Source organism: Numida meleagris, chromosome 6 (genome assembly GCF_002078875.1).
Source record: "Numida meleagris isolate 19003 breed g44 Domestic line chromosome 6, NumMel1.0, whole genome shotgun sequence".
Classification (NCBI taxonomy): domain Eukaryota; kingdom Metazoa; phylum Chordata; class Aves; order Galliformes; family Numididae; genus Numida; species Numida meleagris.
Genome location: NC_034414.1, coordinates 40,437,183 through 40,463,225, shown reverse-complemented (window position 1 = coordinate 40,463,225; position 26,043 = coordinate 40,437,183). Strand labels below are relative to the sequence as shown.

General features: G+C 38.0%; 1 protein-coding gene across 1 annotated transcript in view; it reads left to right on the top strand.

The window, feature by feature from the left end:
* The window catches only part of SPTLC2 (serine palmitoyltransferase long chain base subunit 2), a 69,233-nt gene that overhangs the window by 5,616 nt on the left and 37,574 nt on the right, over window positions 1–26,043 (top strand). Inside the window, exons 2-9 of the mRNA XM_021402452.1 lie at window positions 6,358–6,552; window positions 13,652–13,806; window positions 14,859–15,007; window positions 15,320–15,444; window positions 19,894–19,987; window positions 22,546–22,651; window positions 23,436–23,655; window positions 25,420–25,546. Coding sequence (XP_021258127.1) covers window positions 6,358–6,552; window positions 13,652–13,806; window positions 14,859–15,007; window positions 15,320–15,444; window positions 19,894–19,987; window positions 22,546–22,651; window positions 23,436–23,655; window positions 25,420–25,546 — 1,171 coding nt within the window. The remainder of the gene's footprint in view (window positions 1–6,357; window positions 6,553–13,651; window positions 13,807–14,858; window positions 15,008–15,319; window positions 15,445–19,893; window positions 19,988–22,545; window positions 22,652–23,435; window positions 23,656–25,419; window positions 25,547–26,043) is intronic.

Genomic DNA, 26,043 nt, shown 5'->3' with positions numbered 1-26,043 from the left:
CAAATTCACTTTTTGTTAGTGCAACTACATTAGTGGTGTCATTTTGTAAGACAGGAAAACTGCTTCTTAAATGTACAGCAAAAGCTGTTTGTTTTCTTAAATGTCATACTTTCAAACTCTTGACCAGAAAACTAAAGCTTTATCTTGATTTTTCTATTGACTTCAGTTTCTGTCAGAGGAGCATAAATTGGGAGCCTTGCTGAAGTGGGGGGCAAAACTACTGGCCTTCATTAAAATGTCATTCCTTGAGAAAGATCTGTTCTTACTTGAAGTGCAGCCTTGATGACTGCTTATAGATGGAGAGGCAGGAGTTGAAATATCTAGGAGGTGGTAGGTTTTAGTGTTTGTATAAACCTGAGAACCTATGGCTTGGTCTGTTAGTGATCACTGGACTTGTTCTGTCTTTGAAATTCTTCATTGTAAACTACACGCTTAACAGCTGAATGTATTTAAGGCATGTTTATCAAAATGCTGTATACGTCAGATCAATTGAACATATTAGATAAGATAACATACTTAGATCTAAGGTAACAAGATAAACTATCAGGAAGAAAGTGTATTCTCAGCAGAGTTCAAATGGTCAGTTATATATGTTGCTCAGCACTAGTCACAAGCAAAAATAGGCTTAATTGTATCATTCACTCATTTAAAAAAGGAAGTATACGTTAAAACTGTGAATGTGTGTGAGGGATTTGTACTTTTTGTGTGGATGTGGCATGTGCATCTTAGTTACCAAAGGAGTGTCAAATTTGTTGGGATGTAATATTTGCAGATTCAAATGTTTGATAATGTGTACCAACAAGAACAAATATTTAAGTGGGAATGCATGGACTGATAAAGTCTGTCGTGTAAAACAAGTTTACCTCCTGTGATTTTTTTTTTTTTGAAAGATTACAATGTGACTCAAACTAGTGCCTTCTAATTTTGGTAGTGAATCTTAGTGTTTTTACCATTGCAGCGGTGTGAGATCTGAAGGCTAAGAACAAAGCGGCACAAGAAGAAAGACTGGAGGTGACACAAAAGAGCACAGAATAAGTAATAGCTCAGATGTAGCTGCCCATGGGAAGCTACCATTTAGTGCTGTAGTTTCTTTGGTTCTGATTCTCTTGATTCCTTTTAACAAATGTGACCGCTTTTGAGGTGCATGCCCTGTCTTTCCATGTATTCCCTGTAGTTGACAGGAATCTTTGACAAAAAAAAGCAAGCAACTCTGGGAAGTAGCTTTCTGTATTTTATATCTAAAAACAGAAGCTGTATGACTCCTAGTAAAATGTCTGCAATATGTGTGGGACGTGTCATGAGAAGCTGCTGCATTTTAATAGGAATTTTGCGAAGTTGTCTTCTGGCGACATTTAAGGTGTTTACATAATGTCAGCCAGGTTCATCTGGCTTTTGTTTTCCCTTGCAGCAAGAAGTAGAGCAGTCTTTCTAATACAGTGTGTTGTGGTTTTCTTAGGCTAGCAGTATAACTGCTTACTGTGTTCTCTGTTATTGTGCTGCGTGTGTTGTGCTTCTGTACCATCTTTTCTGCCTGAAGTTTGTGCTGCTTTTGCAGGATGTTTACCTTGGCAGATATTTTTAATGAACAACTTTAAAAGATTCATTGATTAAATCCTGTTTGTACTGTCTGCAGTAGTGTCTATGCATGTTCCTGTGCTTACACATGGTTTTTGTCTTCTTGCAAAACTTTTCTAATGCTTTTGGAGGTTAATGTGCTGTCCTGCCCCATGGTCTGAGTTTGGCTTCTGCATGCTCCTCTGTATCCATCTATTTCTACCATGCTGACTTTGAATAGAGGGATCTCTTAGCCAAACTGGCTGCTGACAAAGGTGTAGCAAATACACTGAAAACCCTTTCTCCAGCTGACCTTGAGAAATAAGTTTGCCATGAACAGAAAGACAGGTTCAGAATAATGTCAACTTGATGTGTGACCTGTTTTGGCTGCTGGCAGTGGGAGCTTAATACTGAAATCCGTATCTGCTTGATTCTTTTTCTCCCCTTTGTAAATCCGTGACAGGGTGAGGTATGGTGGTCCTTCTCTGAAGACCTGTCTACATTTAGAAAAAGGGCAGTTGTGGAGAGTGCAAGTAAAAGCAAGTTTACTGTTAATGACTTTCATCAATTGCATTTTTCCCTAACTTTGATAACTCTGGAGTTGTCTGTGCATCTAGTAAGACGGCAGAGGTCTCTACTGGTAAAGCATGGAATTATCTACATATCTAGTTGTGAATTCAAGCTTAGTGGAGTGACTTAAATGAGAACTGTGTCTGTGTAGAAGACACTGTTCTGTCCCTGATGTCAGATGGCCTGTAACTGTGCTAAGGTAACTGAAAGAGATAATGATGTAAAAGTATTATGTGAGGCTTTGTTTTGTACTTGTCGTTGAAGAATTTGCATAACTTGAGACAAGAAGAAAAACCTTTTCTTTGTGGAACTGGAGTCTGGTTCTGGTGGTTCCTGAGCTCAAGGCACTGCAAGATCTGCTGCTGACTGTAGAAGTTTAAAGCACAACTTTGCACAGCACTTGGGTAAGAATGTACGCTAAGGCGTGCTTACACTGTGCGTGTGTGCATCCATAATCCCATCCTCTGTACCAGAGATGATATTATGATAACTGTAGGGATTGTATGTAGGTCATTCCAAAAGCAATGTCTTCTGTTTATTTCCATGGAAACCACAACAGTAACAAAGAGCACAATAACACTACTTGATAGAGGAAATTCTCAGCTACAAAACGCTGTTCTTTAATGTAGTCATCCCCACCAGCTACTTGTTGCATTTTTGCCAGCCATGAACAAGAGCCTGCATGCAGCACTCATCAAAATCTGTACCAGCGTAGGGTGACCCTCTGTCACCGCTGCTGAAACACATCACCCACACCTCACTGTGCTCACATCCACTGTTTGGTCTCTGTATATAAAGCTCTGATGTTGTAGGCCAACAGAATAAAATAGGAGACATTAATTTCAGAGCAGTCACTTCAGATCTAAATCAGACCAAATCACTTCAGATTTGATTCAGCCTACAAAGTGTAAGGACTGCTCTGAAATTAATGCCTCCTATTTTTTATTGGATATGAAAACAAAGAAGCTTCTCAGCCTACCTGGTAGCTGACATAGGAGTATAAAGATGAGCACAGTGATAGAAGAATACCAGGAGGTGAAATTATTTTGTCTTGAATCAATGCATTTATTCCTAAAAGAGTCTTTCTCGATCAAATGTTACTTTTGGCAATGCAAGACAACCTTAATTTTAGCATTTTTCACAAGCAGGGGCATCTCTAAGGACCTGGAAAAAGTGTGTGCTGTTTCTGATGAGAACTGATTTATTTATTTATTCCTCAGTGGCTATTGGTGGCTAACCTCAGTCCTGTACTGTTAGGTTGTAACCTTTCATTTCTTCCAGATGAACATCTAGTAGCCTGAGAAAGGCATTAGAAGCTTTGATGTGATCTCTATTTATTAGATGCTAAGCCATTTGAGTTGTCACTGCCATCTGTCTGCTCATCCAGAAATCAGCTACTTATAGATAGCTACAGGTAGTAGATATTACACATCTCCAGAGTAGCTGCTATTCTGTCAATGGTTTATGGGCGTTCAGCCCAGTTCTGTGACGAATGGGATGGGGGACCCATGGGCCCATGCACGGGGAAAAGGGTAAGGAGATGGCCCTGAGAGCAAAGAACAGCGGCAACAATCTGAGGAGAAACAAACTAATTTACTAAATAAGATATCGGAATGCAAAACAACACACTATAATACAATATAATTACAATTTAAGCTGATAAATCCAATACAGAGAGAGAGAATGTCCCAAAATCAAGGTAGGCCTTACTCTGCTACCGACGATAAGACGGCTGGAGAGCGAGGTGCTGCCAGGACGAGAGATGGGTGGGAAAAAAGGGACAAGGTCTTGTGATCTGCAAGTTTTTATCTTTTCCCTCTGTCCGGAAATGGTAACAGAGGAGCAAAGTACCGTGGGGAATGTAGTAGTCCTTCTCTTCTGAGGATCAGGTACATACGCTACATGATATTATGATGTGGAATACCAATAACCGAAAATCATAAAACCATGACATATTCACAGCCCAGGCTGTCAGTGTGAGGACACCAAATTCAACTAATTCATCAAGTTTTGAAATTGTAGAAACTTGGAAGCTTTGCTGCATGGTCTCTTGCAGATCTGGACGCAGTAAAATTTTATGGTTTCATGAACTGGAGCCATAATAAAGTTAAGAGGTCGTGAGAGTATCAGGGAAGAGAAGGCACTTGTGATTTTTCCTTTGCCAGGTTGGCTCACAGAGTCTGCTGATTGTCATTTGCTTCTACCCCTCCCCAGCAACTGTTCATTCTTGTATGTTGAGGTCTCTTAAATGAATTTGTGGAACAGCGGCATAAAGATTGGCAGAGTCTAATAAATAACCTTCTGCAAATCATTGTATTTCCAGCCTGCATCAGTTCCATGTTGTTGGAGAGATACTGTGGTGAAAGTCAGGTTAGCTTTCACTGCGCAAGCCAGAGGGCTCAAAGTGGGAGTGAGTGGGACAAAGGGAGACGCTTTGGTTGGCACTATTCTTGAAGAAAATGTACTGTGCAACTCTGGCCTTGATAAAACTTTTAAATTGCCTTCATCTTAGCTGCAGTGTAGTAAGCCTGGGGGTTTCTACACTTGTTCAAAATTTTCTAACTTAGGCCACCACTGTAGGCAGTACGATTTAAAACGACATCATTATGAAACCTTGCCTCAAAGGTAGCTCTATTATTTACATGTGGCGTAAGTGCAGCTGCAAAAATACGTTCCTACGGTGTCTTTATTTTGTTTCCACGCATGTACCAGTTCTCAAGTCTTCACAACCATAGTCAGTAAATTGAGAAATTCTGTATTGCTCTGCAACCAGCTGGGTGTGTGTTGGCAAAGGAAGGAGGTAGAAATGAGTACTGGGGGAAGGTAGTGTTGAAGTTCATGCTCAGTTATTGACAATCAAGCTATAGCATGATTGTATCTTATGAAGGAGACCCTTACTTCTAAAAAATTAAACTCAGATAATAGTAACAGGCTTGAAATACGAACTTGCTACAGCATCCAGAATGAACAGATGATGGTTTCCAAATAAAACATTGCATGGAAAGCATGTATGCTTTAATTGATTCATTAATTGTTACAGAAGTTGCAACAATTCTGGCTTCCCTTCTCATATGATAGTATGGATGCCATAGGAGAATAACTTGTGGTGTTCTGCTGGCCTCCACCCCTCGTTAATCATTTGTTGTTATCCTTCCTTGATGTATTTAGGATCATTCTTTTCCCTAGGTGTTGATGTTTCTTTGATTAGAATATTAAAAAAAAAGACTTCTTATTGTATTTGACTGTAAACTAAAATTTGAGTACATCATCGACTCAGCCCTTTTTTTCACTGTGCTGTTATTATTAATATAGTCATTTATTGAAGCTTATCTTGGTTTCCTTCTTGTCTTCCAGCCACTCCCTTGCACATCTGGCAACACCCTTCATAATACATTTGGAAACCCGAAAGTTTCAGAATTGTGTACCAATAAGTAGCCTAGTTAAAACTCTGACATTTTAGAACCGTGGTGTTATGTAGGGTGAGCGCTTGCCTTGTTAATGCAAAGATTTTCTGTAATAGTCACAAATACAATACATTAACCATACTTGAGATGCGCATGTATTATGCAGCTGGTCGAATTATTTTCTTCAGGAAATAGCTTTTAGGTAACAAGATGATGTGCCATGTGGATTTTATGCAGAAAGCTTTGCTTTGTTCTGTGTTCTGACATACGTGCCGTGTTGAGGCTACGTATACAATGAGCTGTTTGTCTGTGATGCCATGTCCACCGCATGGATGAGTGCAGTGGTTATGTCAGCATCTTTAGGCCTAAGGCTATGGAGAGACACAGAGGATACTTGTTTTCTTACAGTGATGTAGGCTTCCAAAGCAGAATTTCTTTTCAATATTGTCCAGTTTTTCAGATTTCATAATGCTGAGAATACATTGTTTATCTTATTTCTAGAACTGCTCATTTCTGTTTCTGGATCTTTGCAAGTTTTCAGTTTGACTGGGTTTTTATTGTTTTTTTTCTCTGTAGTAGGTCTTGGAAATCTCTTTGCCCTGTGACTTTGGTTATATGAAAATCTTTGCGGATGAGGATGCTTTTTCACACCAGCCTTTGTATATGGAGACTAGTAGTATTTGTCATGACCAAACCTAGCTGGAAGCTAGGAGTTGGGCTAGGGGAGGGCAGAATCAGGTACAAGATCAGAGGGACTACACAGAAATGCCTGTCTGATGTTCCTTGAATGAGTATCTTACAATTGCCTCTCTTTAAATTTTTGCTTTAGATAAATCACATCGTGCACAATGGAGGATTATACAAAAGGCCTTTTAATGAAGCTTTTGAAGAAACACCAATGCTGGTTGCTGTGCTGACCTACGTAGGCTATGGTGTTCTCACTCTCTTTGGGTACCTGCGAGATTTCATGCGGCAGTGGAAGATTGAGAAGTGTCAAAATGCAATAGAAAGAGAAGAACAAAAGGTAAAGACTGGGAAATTTCAATGCGGGAAATCATGTGGCTGAGGCTATAGTTTAAGTGTTTATTTGCAGAGCGATATTCAAAGTTTTCTGCTGTTTTCCATGTATCTTAAATGCTCTGTGTGTTATGCTAGTACTGTGGTGTGGTTAGACAAAACAGTGTTTCTTCTATTTGGGTCATTTTTTGGTGGCATAGTTATATGGTCCAGTTCACTGGAAATTACATCAACAATTATATAAACATGTTGAGTGACACCTCAGCTGCAGAAACAAGGGTTTGTGGGAGAAACACCTCATATGACAGCACCAGCAGCAAGATAAATGCTTCTGTCTGGAGATAAATGCGAAACTCCAGACAGATCCTTCAAGAAGCAGCAGTGGTGTGCTTTCTGATGCTGCTCTGGTGGCTGTCTGTGTTTTGATTTGGAAGTATGATATTGATTCTCTCCAGCTTAAGTAGCTGCAAATAAAAGCTTGCAGTAAGAACCAGAGTGCAAGCTGGACGATTTTAAATTAATATGAGATCCAAAATGGTAGCGGGTTAGCTAATAAGAAATTTGAGGTACTGACTCACTCATAGCATTTAAAAAGAACTTTAAAAACGTGTTAATGAGAGTTTCTGTTACCAGGTAAAAAGTCTTGCCATCTCCAGCAGTTAGTCTAATACAGATAATCTTAAATTGTTTTAAAAAAAAATTTAGAGGCCTTTAGTCCCCACTCAAGTTACTGTTAAGGAGCTGCCACTTAAACTGGCATTTGGTAAGCTATTTCCTGCTAACTCTCAGCGTGAGCTAAGACTCTCAGTCTTAGCATAGTGTGAATACCAGTGAGCTTTTTTCCAAAAAGTCAAAGTGGATTGGCTTACTCTTGCTGACCGGGGGTTCTGTTTTTCTCTGTCACTTTGGGGAACAGATCCGGTTTACAATGCTTCAAGGCAGTTTGTTTTTCACTTGCTGGTTTCTGGTTCTCTGGGCAGCCACACAAGCAGTTGGAATTGGCTAGCAGAAAGTGAGGGTGGGAGGAAGCAGCTCAAGAATGTAAACGAATAACTAAGGATAGGAGGGTGGAAGGAGGAAAGACAAAAGAAGACTTCTTTTAGAGGCAGCATTGGGGCAGAGTTTGTATCATGCTGTGGTAGATGAGTTAAGATGCAGTGCTAATGCCTAAAGTGGTCTCATGGTAGCTTCTTTGTGTAAGTAGCATGTGGTAGAATTAAGTTGATTCATAGTAAGGCACATAATTCCAAAGCAGAAATATTCATTTGGGAATTTAATGAGGAATAGATATTTCATGTTTGTTAACAGCGCAGGAAGCTAAATTTATACTATTTCAAAAACTAGCTTCTAGAATCTAGAAGTAACATTTTTATTCCCTTTCAAAAGTTCCAATATCTCAACGAATATTGCTTGCTAAATTGCTATTTGTAACTTGATGTGTTGTTTAATGTCACTTGAGCTGCTTTGGTTTATATCACCTGAGACTATGATCCCATTGTATTTTTCTACTTACATACTAGAAATTGATGCAGAAAAGAGCAAACAGCTGCAAAAATATACCAGTGCTAGATATTAGAAGCTTAAATACTTGTACTCATGGTACTTGAGAATTAAAAAGAGGTAACTGAAAGTGTTGGTTACTGTATTGCTGTGAAACACTTGTTCCCATACTAAGTGGATAAGGTACCTGCTTACAGTAGCCTTTTTCTGTGAGAGTGGTGATAACTGTAACAGAAGTGAATGTACAGAAGACCTCAGGCAGCAGTTCTAATCTGGGGGTACAATATTGATATTAGGCTCGCCGTGGAGACTGTCACAGATGACAAAAACAGTTTGTTAGCAACCGATTATCCTAGTTCAAAACTAAACGTAACCTTAATTTTTATTTCATAAATTATTCTAACATTTCATCTTCCCCTGAAAGACTTTCGTTTAACAAGTAAACTTCCCACACAGATTAACTGAAACTCCCTGTGTGTTGACCTTGGCTTTCAGGGAAGAAGTGCATGTGTTGTTTTTTTGTTTTGTGCACAAGATTTCCATGGATGGATCTAGTGAGAAGCACTCTGATCTGAAGGCTCTACGTGCTGTGTATCATGTTATGAATAGGCCAGTGAATATTGCATATGAATGAAAAAGAGGAAATCCTGTTTAAAAAAGTTTTGGTGTGAAAGAAATGGCAGTGTCGTGTACTTCTCTAAATCATGTTTCTAGTGCTTAGGTTGGAATGGCCATTTCTGATGCTGGACAAATAGAAAAGTGATCACATGAGGTCTAGAACGTATGGTACTTGACCTCGCATTTCGGTGCTTCAAGCTTTTTTGTCTGCAAATGAATTGATGATGGCATGTTGCAGTGTATCCAGTACGGGAGCCAGGTTTTGTTTTTGGTACAAGGGGGTGCTCAATGACTTGTTTTGAAACATTTTCTCATTTTCAAATACTTGAATCTCTCAAGCAACTGGCTGACAGCCCAATTATCTTTTAGTAAAGAGGTATAGATACCAGTGTGCAGGAAAAGCTTAAAACTCCTCTTTTTTAATATTTAATATAGTAAATCAGAGAAGCCCTACAGTTGCCCTGGAGTAGTTTCTAGCAGATCTGTGACCTCTTTAAGCAAAGTAATATTTTTATTACATCTGAAATTGATTGTGATTTTCTTAGGAATCAAGCAAAGCGATTAGCTTTGAACTGTTTCTGAAATAGTTTATAAAATACTTTGTAGGTAAAGAGCTTAAAGCACAGGCATTGGAAGTAACTGTGTAGATGAGCAGTGTGAAGATGTTCTGCGTGAGCAGGACTAAATTACATAGTGCAAGGAGATGTTCCATATAGGGCTGAATGAATATGTCCTGAAGTCATGGAACTGAAGTATGTGGATCTTTTCATGGTGTCTTTCTGAAGATGATTGTAGCTAACTGCATTGAGTAAACTTTGGTCCAGAAAGTGGTATTAGGAAAAAAGGGGGGGAAAAAAGCCTTCAGGTTTTTTGGCTTGAGGAGCACTTTATTTCAGTAGTGCAAGTTCTTCCTTAAACTGTTACATAATATTGGGTGCACCAGAACTAGAAAATGAAAGTGGATGAAGATAACTGGAAGAGTAGGGTTTCTAATGGGTTTATATTGGGACTGTCTCTGACAGGGGCGTAAATATCTTGTAACTTATTAGAGACCTGCACAAAGCTATGAATGATTCTAGAAAAAACTACTATTCACTCACCAGTGCTACACAAAAAGGTAAAAGTTTTACTAGTACAAATTACCAGGAAGTAGTCTTTGATGTGTTTTGGCTTCATTTACAATATATCCATCTGGGCTTTTCCTGGAAACCAGTATTATGTAGCATATCCTATCAGAAACATTATTGGTCTGCTTTAGGCATGGATGAGTGGAACAATAAAAATTGTCGGTTACCCTGGAATCAGCGTATGCATATTCAGTTTAACCTAATGCTCAGTTATAACTTTCTCAGTAGCCATTCTTGTAGTATTTCACAGGTAAAAGGAAAGCCGCTTTTATGCTTATCCTGATCTGACTTACCTACTGATTACACTGTCTATTTTGTACGTGGAAGCAACTGTCCAAATGGGGATGCCAACTCTTTAACGTACTTCTCTGTGCTTGGTAGCTTCTCTGTGTCAAATGTAGTTCTGGTATCGGAAGCCTCCAAACATTCCCACAGTTGGATTCCTGTGAACAAGTATGTTTGGGGCAGTAAACTGGGGACTTCCGCTCAACGTTGTCTTAACATCTGTATAGCTCCCTGTAGGCCTGCTGAGAATGTAGAAGTTGCCCACAGTTGTTGCTCCGCTTTCTCTTGACTCACATAGCAGTGAGATGGAGCCAGCCTTTTTTTCCTTTTAGAAGCCTGATGTTTGTTGCATTTGCCTACTTGATTTCCATTCAGAGTTAGTTTTGTAGTATTAGGGAATGCATTAGGTGAATTGCAGGTAAGCCTTGTTGGTGCTCGTGGCACCGTCTGTTAGCTTAAGTGCAATGCTGTGAAAACTTGGCTCTAAAAGCAGCATAATTGCTGTGTTTGCATGTTACCATGCTCCAAGCTAGTAGTTACAAAGCTCTCATTATGACCTTCACTTAGATTACTAATTTACAGTATGATGAAGTCTTGGATTTACAAGTTGCCTATGCTAAGGTACTGCACCCCAAGGAAGAGTTTTATTCTTCCCTTGCGTCCTTATTGAAATTGCTATACTTCTCAGGCTTCTGAAAGATCACTAGTCCTAACGTATCTGCATCTGGCATTACTTTACTAGTAACATTCTAGGCTTTTAATGCTTCCTTAGCACTCCTAAAAAGGAAGGCTAGTGTCCTGTATTGGATATGAGTTCATTTACCCATAATTTATTCCTTGAATTTCTGTTAACTTTTGAGATACACTTTTTTTTTTGGTCTTACAATAATCCATAAGATTTAGAACACTTCACAATAATACCACTTCAGAATTTAAAAGTTACACTGCTGTCTTGTAAAATTATACTTGCGTTATATATCGGTGGTGTCAACCTGTCATGGGTGCCTATCTTTGTCTCACCAGTTGAGCTTGTTAGTCTTCCTGCTTTGTCACCTTGTGTTTCAAAATAAAACATGATTTATCTGATCAGAAACATGAGGTAAGATTGGACTGTATCAGCCTAGGTGTACCTGCGTGAGTTAGAACAATGACTGATTTGCAACTTCTACTCCTAACCAAGAACCTTGGCTAAAGTTTCAATTGATTTCACATAGGGTGCTTCAATAACTACTGCAAAGCTGAATTTTTACGTAAAGTGGTTAAGAAAAACTGGAATGGTTAAAAATATCTAAGATTATAACTAAGCTTAAGTTCAAATCTCTTAAATATTGATTTTTTTAATATGCCAGGGTGTTTTTTTATCTCCTCTCTTCCTCCACGCCTATGAAAAATGCTGTAACAGAGGCTTTCAGACACTCGTCAGTTATCTATTTGGAATCTGTGTCATGAATTGAGATCTTAGAGTATTGCTCGAAGTACTCTCGTGCTTATCACCACTCTGTTTGTATGTAACTTTTCATATATGAAGTAAGCTTTTGAATGTGTTAAGATGTTTTTTCCAATGCAAAAGTGGCCAAATTTGCTAGTCGTTTAAGCCTGAAACCTACCTTTTGCTTGGGATAGTGAGATACTGAAGGTGAGGAAGGTTAGAGCTGTGTTGCTTCTTCAGAAAACTAATGATTTTCTAGAGGATTACAACATTATTAGTTTACTTTCTACCTTATTAATCTCATTTGACAGAAGGCCTTCAGAGAAGACATGATGAAAGTGAATTCCAAACTACTTGAGTAAAGGAACATGGAAGAAATAATTACCCTTCAGTGCATCTTAACTCTTGGACATCTCATTCCCATTGTCTTCCTTTGTGGAGGAAGGACATAGAATCATATAATTAGCTAGGTTGGAAAAGACCTACAAGATCATCTAGTCCAACCATCCACCTACCATCAATATAACCCCACTAAACCATGTCTCTCAACGCTATATCTAAATGTTTCTTGTACACCTCCAGGGATGGTGACTCAACCACCTCCCTGGGCAGCCCATTCTATGGGACATAGAATGACTTAGGTTGGAAAGGACCTTAAAGGTCATCTAGTTCCAACGCTTCTGCCACGGGGCCCCACTAGACCAAAGCTCCATCCAGCCTGGCCTTGAACTCCTCCAGGGATGGGGCATCCACAGCTTCTCTGGGCAGCCTGTGCCAGACAGAATATCACCATCTTCAGAGTAAAGAATTTTCTCCTAACATCTAATTTAAGTCTTCCCTTCTTGGAGAGAAGATCCCCCCCCTTGTCCTATCACTATCAGATTGTGTAAAAAAGTTGATCTCTGTCTTTTTGTTTATTCCCCGAAGGAGGGATCACTGGCTAAATTCTGTTTTTCCGTATTTGAAATGATGAAAGTGAGTATCTTTGTGCCTTTTTGCCTTTATGCGCAGGCAAATCAGAAGGGAAGGTAGTTGCAACTACATCTACCTAGAAGCTGTCTTTCCTGTGTGTCTTCAGGTAGGAGGATGCAAAAAGGTGAATCTAGATGTTTCCTTTACTCCAAGCTGAAAGTTGGGAAACTGTAAAACGAGGAAGGTAAAGGAAAAAGTACTCTTCCTTCAGTTGAGCATTGCAGGCAGAAGCTTGTCAGTACTTATTTGTGTGAGTTGTTATTAAAGAAACTGGTATAAATGCTCCCAGTTTTGCTTCAGTGTTAGAAATATCAGGCACTAGTATTTGGTCAGACAGATATTCTGTCATGTCCTGTCACCTAAAATAAAATGTCTCTCTCCATATTTTCATTTATATTGTGAAAAACAGGAAGAAATGTGATGCTGGCTCTTACCTTTGTCATAAAATCTACGTTTTCCTTTTGTAGAGTTTTACAAAGGCTTTTTTTTTTTGCAACAGTAGCAAATGAGTTATGCATTCTTATCACCACTGAATGTCAAACTTCCTTTTAATTTAATAGTAGTAATGGAATCTCATGACTTTCAAGCATTTTAAGTCGGCCAGAAAAAACACGCTCTTGAGTGCTCAGATGTCCTTGCTCTCACACTTAGTTTGACATTCTTGTGTGTCACTTAGTTTTCCTGAAAAACGTTGGAAGGGAAGCTAGAATTCAGGAAACTGTTGTGCACAGAAATCCTGTGGGACTTCAGTCATGATAAGTGGTGGAAAACAGAGGTGCCATAACGAAGTTTAATTGTTTAGCTTCTGAATAAAAAGATGTGATAAGTTCTAACAATAAGCTCTGTAATAATGGTAATGCTGCTTTATTACGTGTATTTCTTACGTACAGAAAATATAACGGACTACCTCAACTTTCTCAGTGCTTTCTCACTTTCAAGTAATTTTGCACTGGTATGTACTTTGAGAAGTAATAATACTGTGTTTGACAAACTTTGGAATTTTTTTCAGGACTTAAGAGTGAAGAGTTCTCAACTTTTTCCTGCATTTTCTTGATTTTTTTTTTTCATTTTACAAATTACACTGACTGATTCAGAAAACAGTTTATTCCTTTTATTACCAGTTTGCTGTATTGTATTTTTTTCCTTTCACTTTGCATGCTTTTGGTGTGTTTCAGGACTTTGTCCCATTGTATCAGGACTTTGAAAATTTCTATACCAGAAACCTCTACATGCGCATTCGAGACACCTGGAACCGTCCAATTTGCAGTGTGCCAGGGGCCAAAGTGGACATGATGGAGAGAGTTTCTCATGACTATAACTGGACATTCACGTGAGTCAAATTGAAGAAAAGTCTTCCAACAACTACTTCTAAGTAGAGTCTCTAAAAGCATGTTGAAGGCTTTGCAGTTAAAGGAGGAGTGAATTATGTTTGTTTTGAGATTGACACTGGCTGTTTTGAACCACATCTGGCCACCAAGATGATATTATATAATCTTTTTGATTAATACTTACCGATGATTCTGCATGCCTTAAGATTTCATAGGTCTACTCCTATAGTAAAACTGATTCTTTTGTGTGTGATGTCCAGAAACCTGGAGTAGATCCTTTGCATTTCATTACTTGTGAATTTTTGTGCTAGTTGACTCAGTCTAGAACTTGATGTAAATGTTGCTGCCTGAAACTGAGTTTAGTACAATTGTTTTGAGTCATATCTAAAATAAACTGTTGAAACAAAACCAGGAATTTAAGGATAGATGTGTTTTGTTGTCTTCTGGTTTTATTTCTATTTCTAAATTGGAAGTGACATGACACAAGGCTTGATGTGAAGAGGTTTGCAGCATAGTATTTGGTGGAACTAGTGATATCTCTCCTTGACTTTCAAGGGCAAAGTAATTAAAACTTTTTTTCCAGTAAACTTCTTCCTCAATCTCCTTGTCACATAGCATCAGCACAACAGTGCCAGATGTGTTTCCTTTCTGTGGTTAGAGGATATCCTGCTTGAGGGCTGCCAAGTTAACTGATCTAGATATCTTATTTTCTAATTGGAAAGCAAATTGTTTGTTTGTGAGATGGAGAAGGGACGATGTCAGAAACAGCAAACTGTTTGAGAAGTCTAAAGTAATATTTGATATAATTGCATAAATGTCTCTTAATATAGACTGTTGTGGGAACTTCCATTCATAGTTTGCGACTATGAGAGAGGGAGAACATGTTTTTCATTGCTCCAGCGTGATACTGAGGGTCAGTGCTGAAAAAATTTAGTTGTTGATTTATAGACTTTTTACTAATGTTTCAGTACATATTCTATGAAACTGAAAGAAGAGTCTTCTGGTTTAATTTTACAATTTTGTGTGTCCTAATTTTTAATGTTTTTAAACACAGGTACACGGGTAGAGTGATAAAAGGTGTTATTAATATGGGTTCCTATAACTACCTTGGATTTGCACAAAACAGTGGGACTTGCCAGCAGGCAGCAGCTGAAGTTCTGTCCCGGTATGGAGCTGGGGTGTGCAGCAGTAGGCAAGAGATGGGTAAGTTGGAGGAAGATAAGACGTTCCTGCAATGTTTGTTTCAAAGTATTTAATTTGATCTCAAGTCTTTTAAATGCTACTTGTTCCAGCTCTGGAACTTTAGACTAAGCAATAGAGAAGTTATTATTTTAGTGAAGACAAATTGACCTTCTGGGTTTAGTTTATACAGCAAAGCTGTTGATTTGGTAATGTTTTCAGTGTTTCTATATGGGATTTTGAGTAAAGACTGTACTGGTTGATGGAGTTGTTTCTTGTAGAATACAGCAATAGTGAAAGCTTTTCACTCTGAATTTCTTCTTTTTTTGTGTGCAGGAAACTTGGACAAACATGAGGAGCTGGAGAAACTAGTTGCCAGATTTCTAGGTGTGGAATCTGCAATGGCATATGGAATGGGATTTGCAACCAACTCTATGAACATTCCAGCTTTAGTAGGCAAGGTATGGCTCAGGTTACTGGTAAGAGCACATCTAACAAAGTTTTCTAAAATCTACTTATCTGTTTTTTCTTCAGTGACAGCACCTGCGGATGCTCTCTGTGGAAACTGTAGGTCACAGTATGGATCACTACCTTTGCAAAAATCTTTGGGCAACAGCATCCTAGGGACCAATAGCACTCCAGATCTTGCCCTGTTTTGGAGCAAGAAAGAAAAGCTTAGCATGTTATGCTTGCTTCCTCGGGCTACTTGTTAGTATATTAAATGGTGGTTGATTGACTTAATGGTATTTTGATGCTCTTGAGACACTAAGAAGTAACTGTCATTGAGGCATACAGATGAGCTAAGCTGCATGTTGATACATATGGGGTTTATTATCTATGAGCAATGTCTGAAAATCCTTCCTTTGGAGCTAAATCCTACTGGAATCAAGGTGAAATGTAGGGACTGATTATACCTACTGTGCCCCATAAAATCGTATACAAAGCAACCTCAGTGTCCTGCATCACAAATTAGATTAAGGTATTGGAAAATGAAATGGAACATAGTTCTTCATGTCTTCTGATGCAAAATATATTCTTAGCTTCAACCTTGAGCAAAATCATACAAGTACTGAAAGAATTTTTTTCTTTTTGAAGATTATTCACACTTACTCTAGCATTACAAACATATTTATCCTTGTGTAGTGAACTAGTTTTCCTTTATTTCACTTACTTGTTTTTCCATTTCCTGAAATCACTTTGTACAGATGATAAAATTGCTGCACTTTTTTTTTTTCTGGCTACTTTTCCTCCTGGTGATTTTCTTCATTCAGTAGCTTTAGTGTCTTCCCTCTTCTCATATTTGCAACTCTGAAGCAGCACAGTCTAATGCCTCTTTTCTCTTGATCTGTTATGTTTTAAATATGAGATTATTTCCATAGAGAGACTTCTTAAAATCTGACACCAGAGAGAAATTCACTATTTCACATCTGTTTTTTCTGGAGTCAAATACCTCTGCAATGCTATATTTTTTAGCAGACTATCCTGATGTCTTTTACTTGCTTGTTGCTACTTCCTGTCTTCCCATATCTCCCTGATCTTTCTTCACCAGAAAAACAATTCATGATTTCTCAGAACTTCTGAATTTAGAGGACTACTTACATACATCTGACTGTCCGTGTTCTATCTGTAATAGCTTATCAGAATACTCTTAAGACACCTCACTCAATTCTTTAGTTGTCACATTTGAGCTATTTTTTTTTACAATCAAGAGCGTCTGAACAGTTAACTCCAAGTTATGTATCATAGCCATTTCATGCACATCACTTGCACATTTAATAATCTAACTCTTCATACTCAGATGGATACAGCAGTCTACACTAAATATTAAGTAGCTAAGTATAAGAAGCTTTAATCACATAAGCCTAGAAAGGCCCTTGTACTCAAGTGAATATTCCGAACAGAAAATGCTTCTCTTCTGAAGAAAAGAATTCTTCTCAAATGAACAATTTTATGATTTGGAACATTCACTAAATGCTTTTTTTGACTGCCCAAAGTTGTTTCTCACTGTGCTTTTTTTTCTTCATTGTCTGCACATAGAAGTACACATAAATCAAATCTTGAAATCTGGCAGCACTCAGCACGGGATTGGCTGTTTGTGCACAGCCTGTTTGGCAGCGTTTTGTTAGAGTCCTCCCTAAAGCCTAGAGACCCCCATGCTTGCTTAAACTTTTGAGTTTACATCTGCAGGTTGTAGATAAATTTTTGTATACAATGTTTCTTGATACCTGAAGGTTTGCCTAATAAAATCAGTAATTGCATTTGGCCACAAGCAGTTTCTTTAACAGTCACTAATTTCACTTGAAAATTTGCACTGTATCCAAGTGCTTATATTACAACTTATTAGTTAACTTAAAAGGTAAGCCACTGTAATAAAGCTACTCCTGTATATACATAGTATTGGACTACCTGTTTTGTTTTTAGTCTGTAATCCTTACATACCTGATTTATGTTACTACATAATCCACTTTAAATAGCAAGAAAAATGACTTGATAATCCTAGGATTCAACTCTACCTCCATAATCTGGTCAGCAAAAAGAATTCAAAACCTTCAACAGTGTTAACCAGCCTTCTTAACAGCAGCTTCTACTAAGCAGATGCTGAAAGCAAGTGTAGTTTTTACATGTTGGAAGTTGTATTTTAGCACTGTTATGGCATCACTAAAAAACAGGTCTTTCTGCTCATTGCAGTTTTCAGGGGAGACGCGCTGTTATCAGCCACGTTGTCAGCTGCCTAGTATGGTCACTGCCAAGTATGCGAGTGTAGACCACAAATAATGTGAGACTTCAGCACTGTATAGTCAGAAGCAGTTAGACCATTTGAGGTAATGTTAAGCTCTGAAACTTGTCTAATTTGAAGCAAGTGTCATTAATGTTGTTGCGGTAACTAACTAATAACAGTGTAATAACCTGTAGCCCAGAGCGTTGCATCTTAGCTCTGGACTGTCAGAGGGTAAATAATGGAGTTAGAGCAACAGTGCTTGAAGGATCTTATTTTGGCTGTTAAGTAAAAAAAATCAAGTGAGCTTCCATGTATAGTTAGTTTGAAATTAAGTGATTAGATCTGAATTCTGCAATTCATTTACGTAGCATTTTGTAGTAAAATGTGGCTTTAAGTTTTCATGTCTGCCTTGTAGAACATATATGGTAGGATCTTCACTGGCGTATGTTTCTGGCAGTCTCTAATTAGTGTTCATCTCCTCCTGGCTGCTCTCTCAAACATAAGTTTGCTGATAAGTGCAACCAAAGCCTCTATGTGGTAGCAGCACTCCTCAGTTTTAGGTACGATTATCAGCAATTGCTGTACTGAATCTGTGATTTCTTTGGTCATTTGCACTTTCTCAAGCAGCAAGAAATATTAGATTACTTCCACTTGAGTTTTAAATTATTAATTTTTTTCTCTAATGGAATATTCTTCTGTTATAGCAGCCCAAAAAGAGGGTGCTCATCAATATGTTGCATCTTTCTCTGCCAAGCACTCCTATTTCTATTTATGGGGTAGCCTCTTCTGGGCTATTTCTCATCTTCAACTGTTTTAATATGTAATTTTTCCGATTTCCAACTCTTTAAGAAGACTACTAGTACTGGATTGATACATTCAGTTTTTGCGATATTTGTGCTTAACAGTAGTACCTAGTAACATAATACATGTTCTTCTCCTGTATAGTAGTTCCAAAGAGCAAATACTACTTGAAGATTTCCATGCTCATACCCAAGTCCCTGAAATGTGCAGCATGAACCTTTCCTGTAACAGCAGTTGGAACACTGGGGAAGAGCAGTCTTGAGCCTTCCAAGAATGTAGAATACTTCTAGATACATTGCAATTCTCTTGGAAAACTTCCTTTGCTGTGGAAAAATACACTCCTATTGTATGTGATACCACCTTATGTAACTGTAGGCAGTACCTTTCCACAGTTTGTTCTAGTAACTCTCATAGAAAAGATTATTCCTCCCTCCACTGTCAATAGATAAACATAGAATGAAGGTGTGTTTCGTGACAAATCTTAAGCGTCTCAACACTTTCTGTATTTTTTAACTTAACAAAAGTGATTGCTAGAGATGCAGTGGGTTTGCTTAGTAGCTGGAAAGAACCAAGGTTATTTAGAAATACTATCACATTCTTACAAACTAATCCCCCAGTGTTAATTTCTGTACTCCACAGCTACAGTGTGTGATAGAATGTTCCCACATCAACTGTTGACCTGTAATCATTGCTGCTCTCAAAACAGGCATATTCAATTTTGATATTTTTCAAAGCATGATTTTTTCCCTTTTTTGAATAAATGAATGCATTTAATGTTTAATGGCTTCAGGAAACTTAGGATTTTCTCTCCTCATTATTAGTTTTCAATTTGTGTCTCTTGCATGTTACCTCAGTCTACAAGTTACTTGATACTTCTGGTCTTTAAAGGAAACTAGTCCCTTTGGTACCATGCTGAACACTTGGTTTAGACAGTGGTTATCTTTTAACGTGAAAAATGCTGCAACTTAATGATATTACAGGAATTCAGTGCTCTGGGATTTATTTCTTAGTATAGCTGTAGACTTGCAGCTTGTCACAGTTCACTCAGCTCTGCTTTCTGTTTCACTAGGCTGTACTGGGGAATGTGTACTAATTATCATGAAGCATTCAGGCACGCTCAGCTGCAGGAATTCTTTGGGTGGTGAAACAAGTAATTATTTAAGCTAACGGCCATTGTGTATTTTTATTCACCATGTTAAGGCTGCAAATCATTTCTTAGCCAGTCTTGCCTGAACCAGCTGCATTAATGTTAGATTTTTTTTTTCCTTTGGTTGTTTGGGGTTTTTCTGTACTTAAATGATCTCTGTGCAGCTCAGTGTTGAAAGGTGTTGTATGATTGACTGTGAAACATAACTTTTTCAATATCTTTCTCTTTCCCCTTCTAATTCAGGGCTGTCTAATTTTGAGTGATGAACTAAACCATGCATCTCTAGTGCTTGGGGCAAGACTATCAGGAGCAGCTATTCGAATCTTTAAGCACAACAGTAAGTATCAAACAGTGGACTTTGCCTTTCTGTTGGGCCTTCAGGTCAAATGGAAGCTCTTCTATTTTCTAATAGTTGGAAATCCCATTTCATGTAAGAAATCAGTTGCTGGTTGCCTGAAAGGTCAGAAGATTGCTGCTACTATTTAGTCATTGTGAATTGGAAATTATTTTATGTATTCAGTCTCAAATAGTAGTGCTTTAATCACTGAGCTGTGCTGACTTGCATCTCTGTGTATGAAGAGTAACACATAACTCTCTGGCAGTTTTAGGGGCAGTAGTGTTCTAATGTAGCTTCTTGTTACTTGGTTAGCTCAGCGCTGTTAAACTCATCTAATAGTCCATGTCACATAGTAATGTAGTCTTGTAGTGATCTAGGTTATGATTTGAGGGAATATGGAAGTTTTTAACTTTAGGACCAGATGCTAGCATGGTCCTACATTAGCAAAACCTTAAGAATACGGATGTCACGGCTAAGCTTGACAACTGTGTATTCATACAATGTAGTATAAAGGGGATTTCAGGACATGAAGCATAGTGTAACTGTTACTTGCTTTGTGTATTTTGGAGACAGATACTTAAAATTGTCATTTTGCTAGTTTCAGCCTCCTCCAAAGGAGGCATTTTGTTTTTCAAATTAAAAAAAAAAAAAACTTTCTCCCTCTTATTCTCAGTGGAAGATGTACCATCTTCTTAATTCATGAGGTCACTACTGTCATTCTTCAGCTACTCGTAACGTGCTTTTTATAGTATCATTCTCTGAGATCACATTGACTCTTCTTCCTTTGAAATCTCTGGTGGTGACAGCAAAGCTTGTGTGGCTCTAGTTCTTTTTCTTTCTTTGTCCTACTTGATGGTAGATCCTTTACTGCGTTTCTTGTTTCTTTTGTCTTTTTTGCTCTCTTATTTATTGTTTGAGTACTTTTCCTTAAAGAAGTACAGAATGTACTGGTAACGCTTCATTTTTTTGTTGTTGTCATTGTTCTTCATCAGTCTTGACTGCAGCACTGTTTGGTTGCTGGGCAAGATCACAAAAGCTTTGCATTCATCTTCTGTATTTATATTTATATAAGCATACTTGTGAATATTGTCCCATGTTCCAGAATTCTAGGGAACACTCGTGAAAATATAGTCCTGGGTATTATGTGAGAGGGACTTAGAAGCTCTGGCATTATAAGGAAGAGCAGATGCGGGATTATAGGTTACAAAGTAGCAATGGTGAGACTGTGGGTTAGTCTAGAAACTTTCTACATGTTGGGGATCCATGAAAGACAATGGAATAGCAGATTAGAATCAGAAGGCAAAATGCAAACAATAAACTGCATGTGTTCTCAGTACTATCTTGTTATGGTCTCTGCTGCTTTAGTTAATCTCATTTTTTTTCCAAGACACTAATGGCTTCACTCATGATTTTTAGAAATTATTTTCATTTTTCCCTACCTTATTCTGCAGTTTATCCTTTTTATTAAGATTATACCTGTTTTGCATATAATACCTTTCTCGAAAGATTAGAGCAGTAGGCTTTTATTCTGGTACTTTCCAGAACTGCACTAAATTCATCCTTTCTTCCATGGGAGAGATATGGGAGACATGGATTATTTCACTGTTTATTTGATCTCTATTCTTTTCTGATCACTAGTTCTAACAGTTAAGTTGACCTATTTTTACTCTCTAATTTCTAGTCTAGTTCTAGTTCATATGCTCTACTTGCTGCTAAAACTGCTTTAGTCTACCGGTCCCCTTTTCACGATTTATGCTCTTCTTTGTGCCCTTGTATTTACTTGTTTCTTGCTCAACATTTTAGTTTTTGTGGTTGGATTACTGCCATCTCCATTCCTTCCTCACTATTTTTTTCTTCAGAACTGATTTCATGTGTATTCATTTGTTTACATTACACTGTTAGGTCTACTTGGATTATGTCAAATGTTTTTAGCCAAACCTAATAAGGTTCCAGATTACATGTCTACTAACAATGTCTTCTACCTAGCTTCTGGTATGCTTGGCGTTGTCATGTTTCCTACGCTTGTTCTTCCTTTTTCCTCCCTGTTTATTTTGGTAGTTTCCCATTCCACACCTTTTGTCTCTTCAGCTTTTAAACAGAAATGATTTGAAAATACACTCACTAACCTTGTTCTGCACTTTGGTCAATCTTCTGCTTTGGTTGATTATCTTTGAGCTTGTTCCTTACTGACTTATTACTGTACATAAAGGCACTGTAGCCTCTTACATTCCTTTCTCTTTTCCTAACAATGAGATGCCTACCTCCACCCCACATTCATTCTTCCTCTTCCCCCTTACTCCTTCTTTGTAACTTGTGCTACAACTTGTACTTTTAATTTAGGATGATCAAATTCATCATCAGGGTTTGTGCAATCACCCAGTCCCTTTAATCTCTTCTGTTGGCCTGCAGCTAGATGAAGCCTGTGCTTACTGACTTATGTATGGTCTCTCTTCCATACCTAAGCAATTTGTGTGTTTTTGTAGCATTGCTATCTTTAGTCATGTTAAAGCTCAAGTCAGTAGCTGTTTGGTACCATTTAACAGTAATTTCTGGTGCAGATATGCAAAGCCTGGAGAAGCTGCTCAAAGATGCTATTGTGCATGGGCAACCTCGAACACGGAGGCCTTGGAAAAAAATTCTTATCTTGGTGGAAGGAATATACAGGTACAAACCGTTCGTTATATTCCTAAGACCCTCTGCATAAGATCTAGCTGCTTAGTGTTTGGGTTCCTTTGTCAAATCAAACGGAATATTATCATTTCATAGTTATTTCATGAATCTCTTATCTGAGATTAAACTGAAGAATGTATGCCCCACATCCTAAACTTTGTGTTGCTAGTAGCTGCACCTGCTATTATCACAATGTTCACCACATCTAGATCAGGTTGTAGAAGTTAATCTAAACTGATGATTCATATCAGAGCTGAGGTCTTAAGTTGCTTGTTTATTCCATTCTTTCTGTGCTCAGTGGGTGATGCTAGTGTGAATGAAATTATGCAATGTGAAGGGTTTTTGCTAAGTGAGTAGGAGTATGTAGTAGGTTTAGCTGATAGGCATTTAAATCATCAATGTGACTTTTAGTCTGTTCTTAGCCCTAAAAACAATAGGCAAGTAGGATGTCAGATCAAAATACTTAGAGGGGAAGTAGAAAAAGGATAATTCATTTATTACATAATCAGTGAACGCATTCCTTTGCCTCTTATTGCTACTGCTACTACTTTTTCAGTATGTCAGCATCCCAAAGAGCTTAAACAGGTAGAATGTAGTTACCTGCGCACTAGGTACAAAGAGAACTTGTTTTTCAACTCTGCAAAACAGAAATACATATACAAAGTTCCATGTGATCACAGTTAATAAGAGTAAAGAAAAGAAAGCTTAGTGATTTCTAGCTCTGCAAAGAGACCCCAACCGTTAAGTCAACTTACAATTAATTTCTGTTTCTCAACAGTATGGAGGGATCCATAGTCCGTTTGCCTGAAGTGATTGCCCTTAAGAAGAAGTATAAATCCTATCTTTACCTCGATGAGGCTCATAGTATAGGTGCTCTGGGTCCTACTGGACGGGGTGTAGTGGAGTATTTTGGACTCAATCCTGAAGATGTGGATGTTATGATGGGAACATTTACCAAAAGCTTTGGAGCTGCTGGAGGATACATTGGGGGCAAGAAGGTAAAAAGCTGAAATTCCCATGGCTGTTTTAGGCTGGCGTTGTAGTGCTTCATTAAGCATTTCAGTGTTGATTTGTTCCTTGAAATGCCCTGATTGTCCATTTATTTCATAATTTTACATACTGTCTATTACAATGCAAGTCTGTTCAATGCTGAAGAGCCTAATCTAATAAAATATCTCATAATTCTATAGTTTCCATGTGGTCAGTGGTGAGCTTAGTTAGCAGAATGTATGGTGGGAGTGTAATATCTTCTTAGGAACTGTTAGGAGCCAGGAAGCAGGGATTTCTCAGTATTACTTTTAATGAGATTAGCCAGAAGAATCCCAAAAGCTTGAGTTTTTCAGCTCCTTTGGAAAAAAAAATCCACTTCTTAGCTTACCCTAGTGGAGATGATTTCCTCTGGACTTGATCAGTTTGCTTTTGAAAAAGACTTCTTTGTGTGTATGGGTACTGATTCTCTTCTATTGGAAGGGACTGCTAGAACATACTGGCCTTTGTCAAACTCCTCCTGTTGGCAGGGATGGTGTAGATGGTTACACCTTCTTATATCCTTGCATGTATATTACAGATTAGATTTGTAATAAACTTTTACTTCAGAGTAAAACTCTACCATCTTCCTGTCAGGACAATAACTGTTTAGATGCAAATAGTGACATGTACTTCACTTCACTGGAATGGGACTTGCAGAGGTTCCTTTCTGAGACTTCACTGCAGTTGGAATAAAATGAGTCTGACATCTTAACCAGAAGAAAGCACCATCTTATTCTTTTTCCAAGGCAGTGGAATTAACTCCCTTGTTGTTAGGTGAAGCAGCCAGGAGTCCTTCATGATTGTATTTTAGGTAATCTGTTTGAGGGATTGCTTCAGAAATAAGAGGCCTTAAGTATTCCTGCCTGAATTATTTCAAAGTCCCTTTACAGCTTCCTTTAATTTAACTCTGACTCCAGGCAGACAATAACATAAAATTTGAATGCTTCCACATCTTTATAGTATATTCCCTGCTTGTGCTGTGGACAGGGCAATCTTAACAAATTTATGATGGAATCTGTCCTGGCATTTGTACTGGTTTTTGTGATATTTTACTGGAGTGGTCTGGTTATTATAAAGGGTTTTGTTACAGCTAAACAACAAGCAGCCTAGATCTATGGTATGTTTGTCTTTTGTTCCCATATGACCTGTCTTTACCTTCTGACAAATTTAGAGTGTACACTTAATTGGGAAGTGCAGGAGTGGGTAGTCTGGGTTCTTGCAATCTTAAATAAAACAAAACATGTAATTTATATTGTGCTGGTAAATGGGAGAAAGTAGTGTTTTGTGACCTGTGCCCTGTTTGGTGACTTTCGTGGGAAACAATTATATTGAGCATGATACATAAGCATCTATGGATCCTGCTCCCCAGTATTTCACTTGTTTTATACTTATAGTTATGATAAATACTCTTGAAACAAGGGTTTGCCCACAATTTGAGTAATGCAAACATCTTTTTTACAATCTAATGCTGTTGTTGTTGCTAAGCAAATCTGTCATAGTCGTTTATCTTTGATCAATGGATATTCTTGCCCTGGGACATAATTATAAGTTATCATATCTCTCTTGTTCACACTTCAGCTGTTCATTACTTATGTTGTAAAATAAGTCCTTGAGCTACCTGTTTTGCAGGACATTCTGGAAGAGGCTTGTAATGGCCCAAATTACTGTGTGGTTAAATTATTTCTGTTGAGTGCTGGAAAAGCAATGTCTGATGGCCTTTTGTGTTTTTCTAGGAGCTGGTTGATTACCTCAGGACTTACTCTCACAGTGCTGTGTATGCAACATCACTATCGCCTCCTGTTGTAGAGCAAATCATCACCTCCATGAAGTGCATTATGGGTGAAGATGGTACAACTTTTGGTGAGTTGTTGCAATGTTAAGCATGTGGAAGAGGCCAAACAAAACTCGTTCAGAGAACACATTCATGATTGTCTGTTAGCTCATGTAGATTTACTATCCTACTTGGCGTAACAGCCTAATAAGGGTGTAAACCATTTCTGGCTTAAGGTAAGTCATCCTAGGATTACACAGGACAGTGTTATTTTGTATTGATTTTTTTGTTTGTTTTTGTATCTAGCTTTTCTAGCCTTCCTCTTCCTGTTCTTCTGTCCATTGTTATTTTACCAACCTTTTAGAGTATTTTGTTGTGTATTTTACAGTCTTGCTTGGTTACTGGAGGAGACAATGGTTTTAATTTTTTTCATCTCTGATATAACTTGTTTTCACCTTGGTTGAAGTAAATGAGGACATTTCTAAAATTTTTACTTGAGGAGCTAGAGGCAGAATTCAAGGTCAGTGGATTTAATACACTGTTATTAAAGGAGGCATGTTCACCTCTCTTGATTCAATTCTTTTTT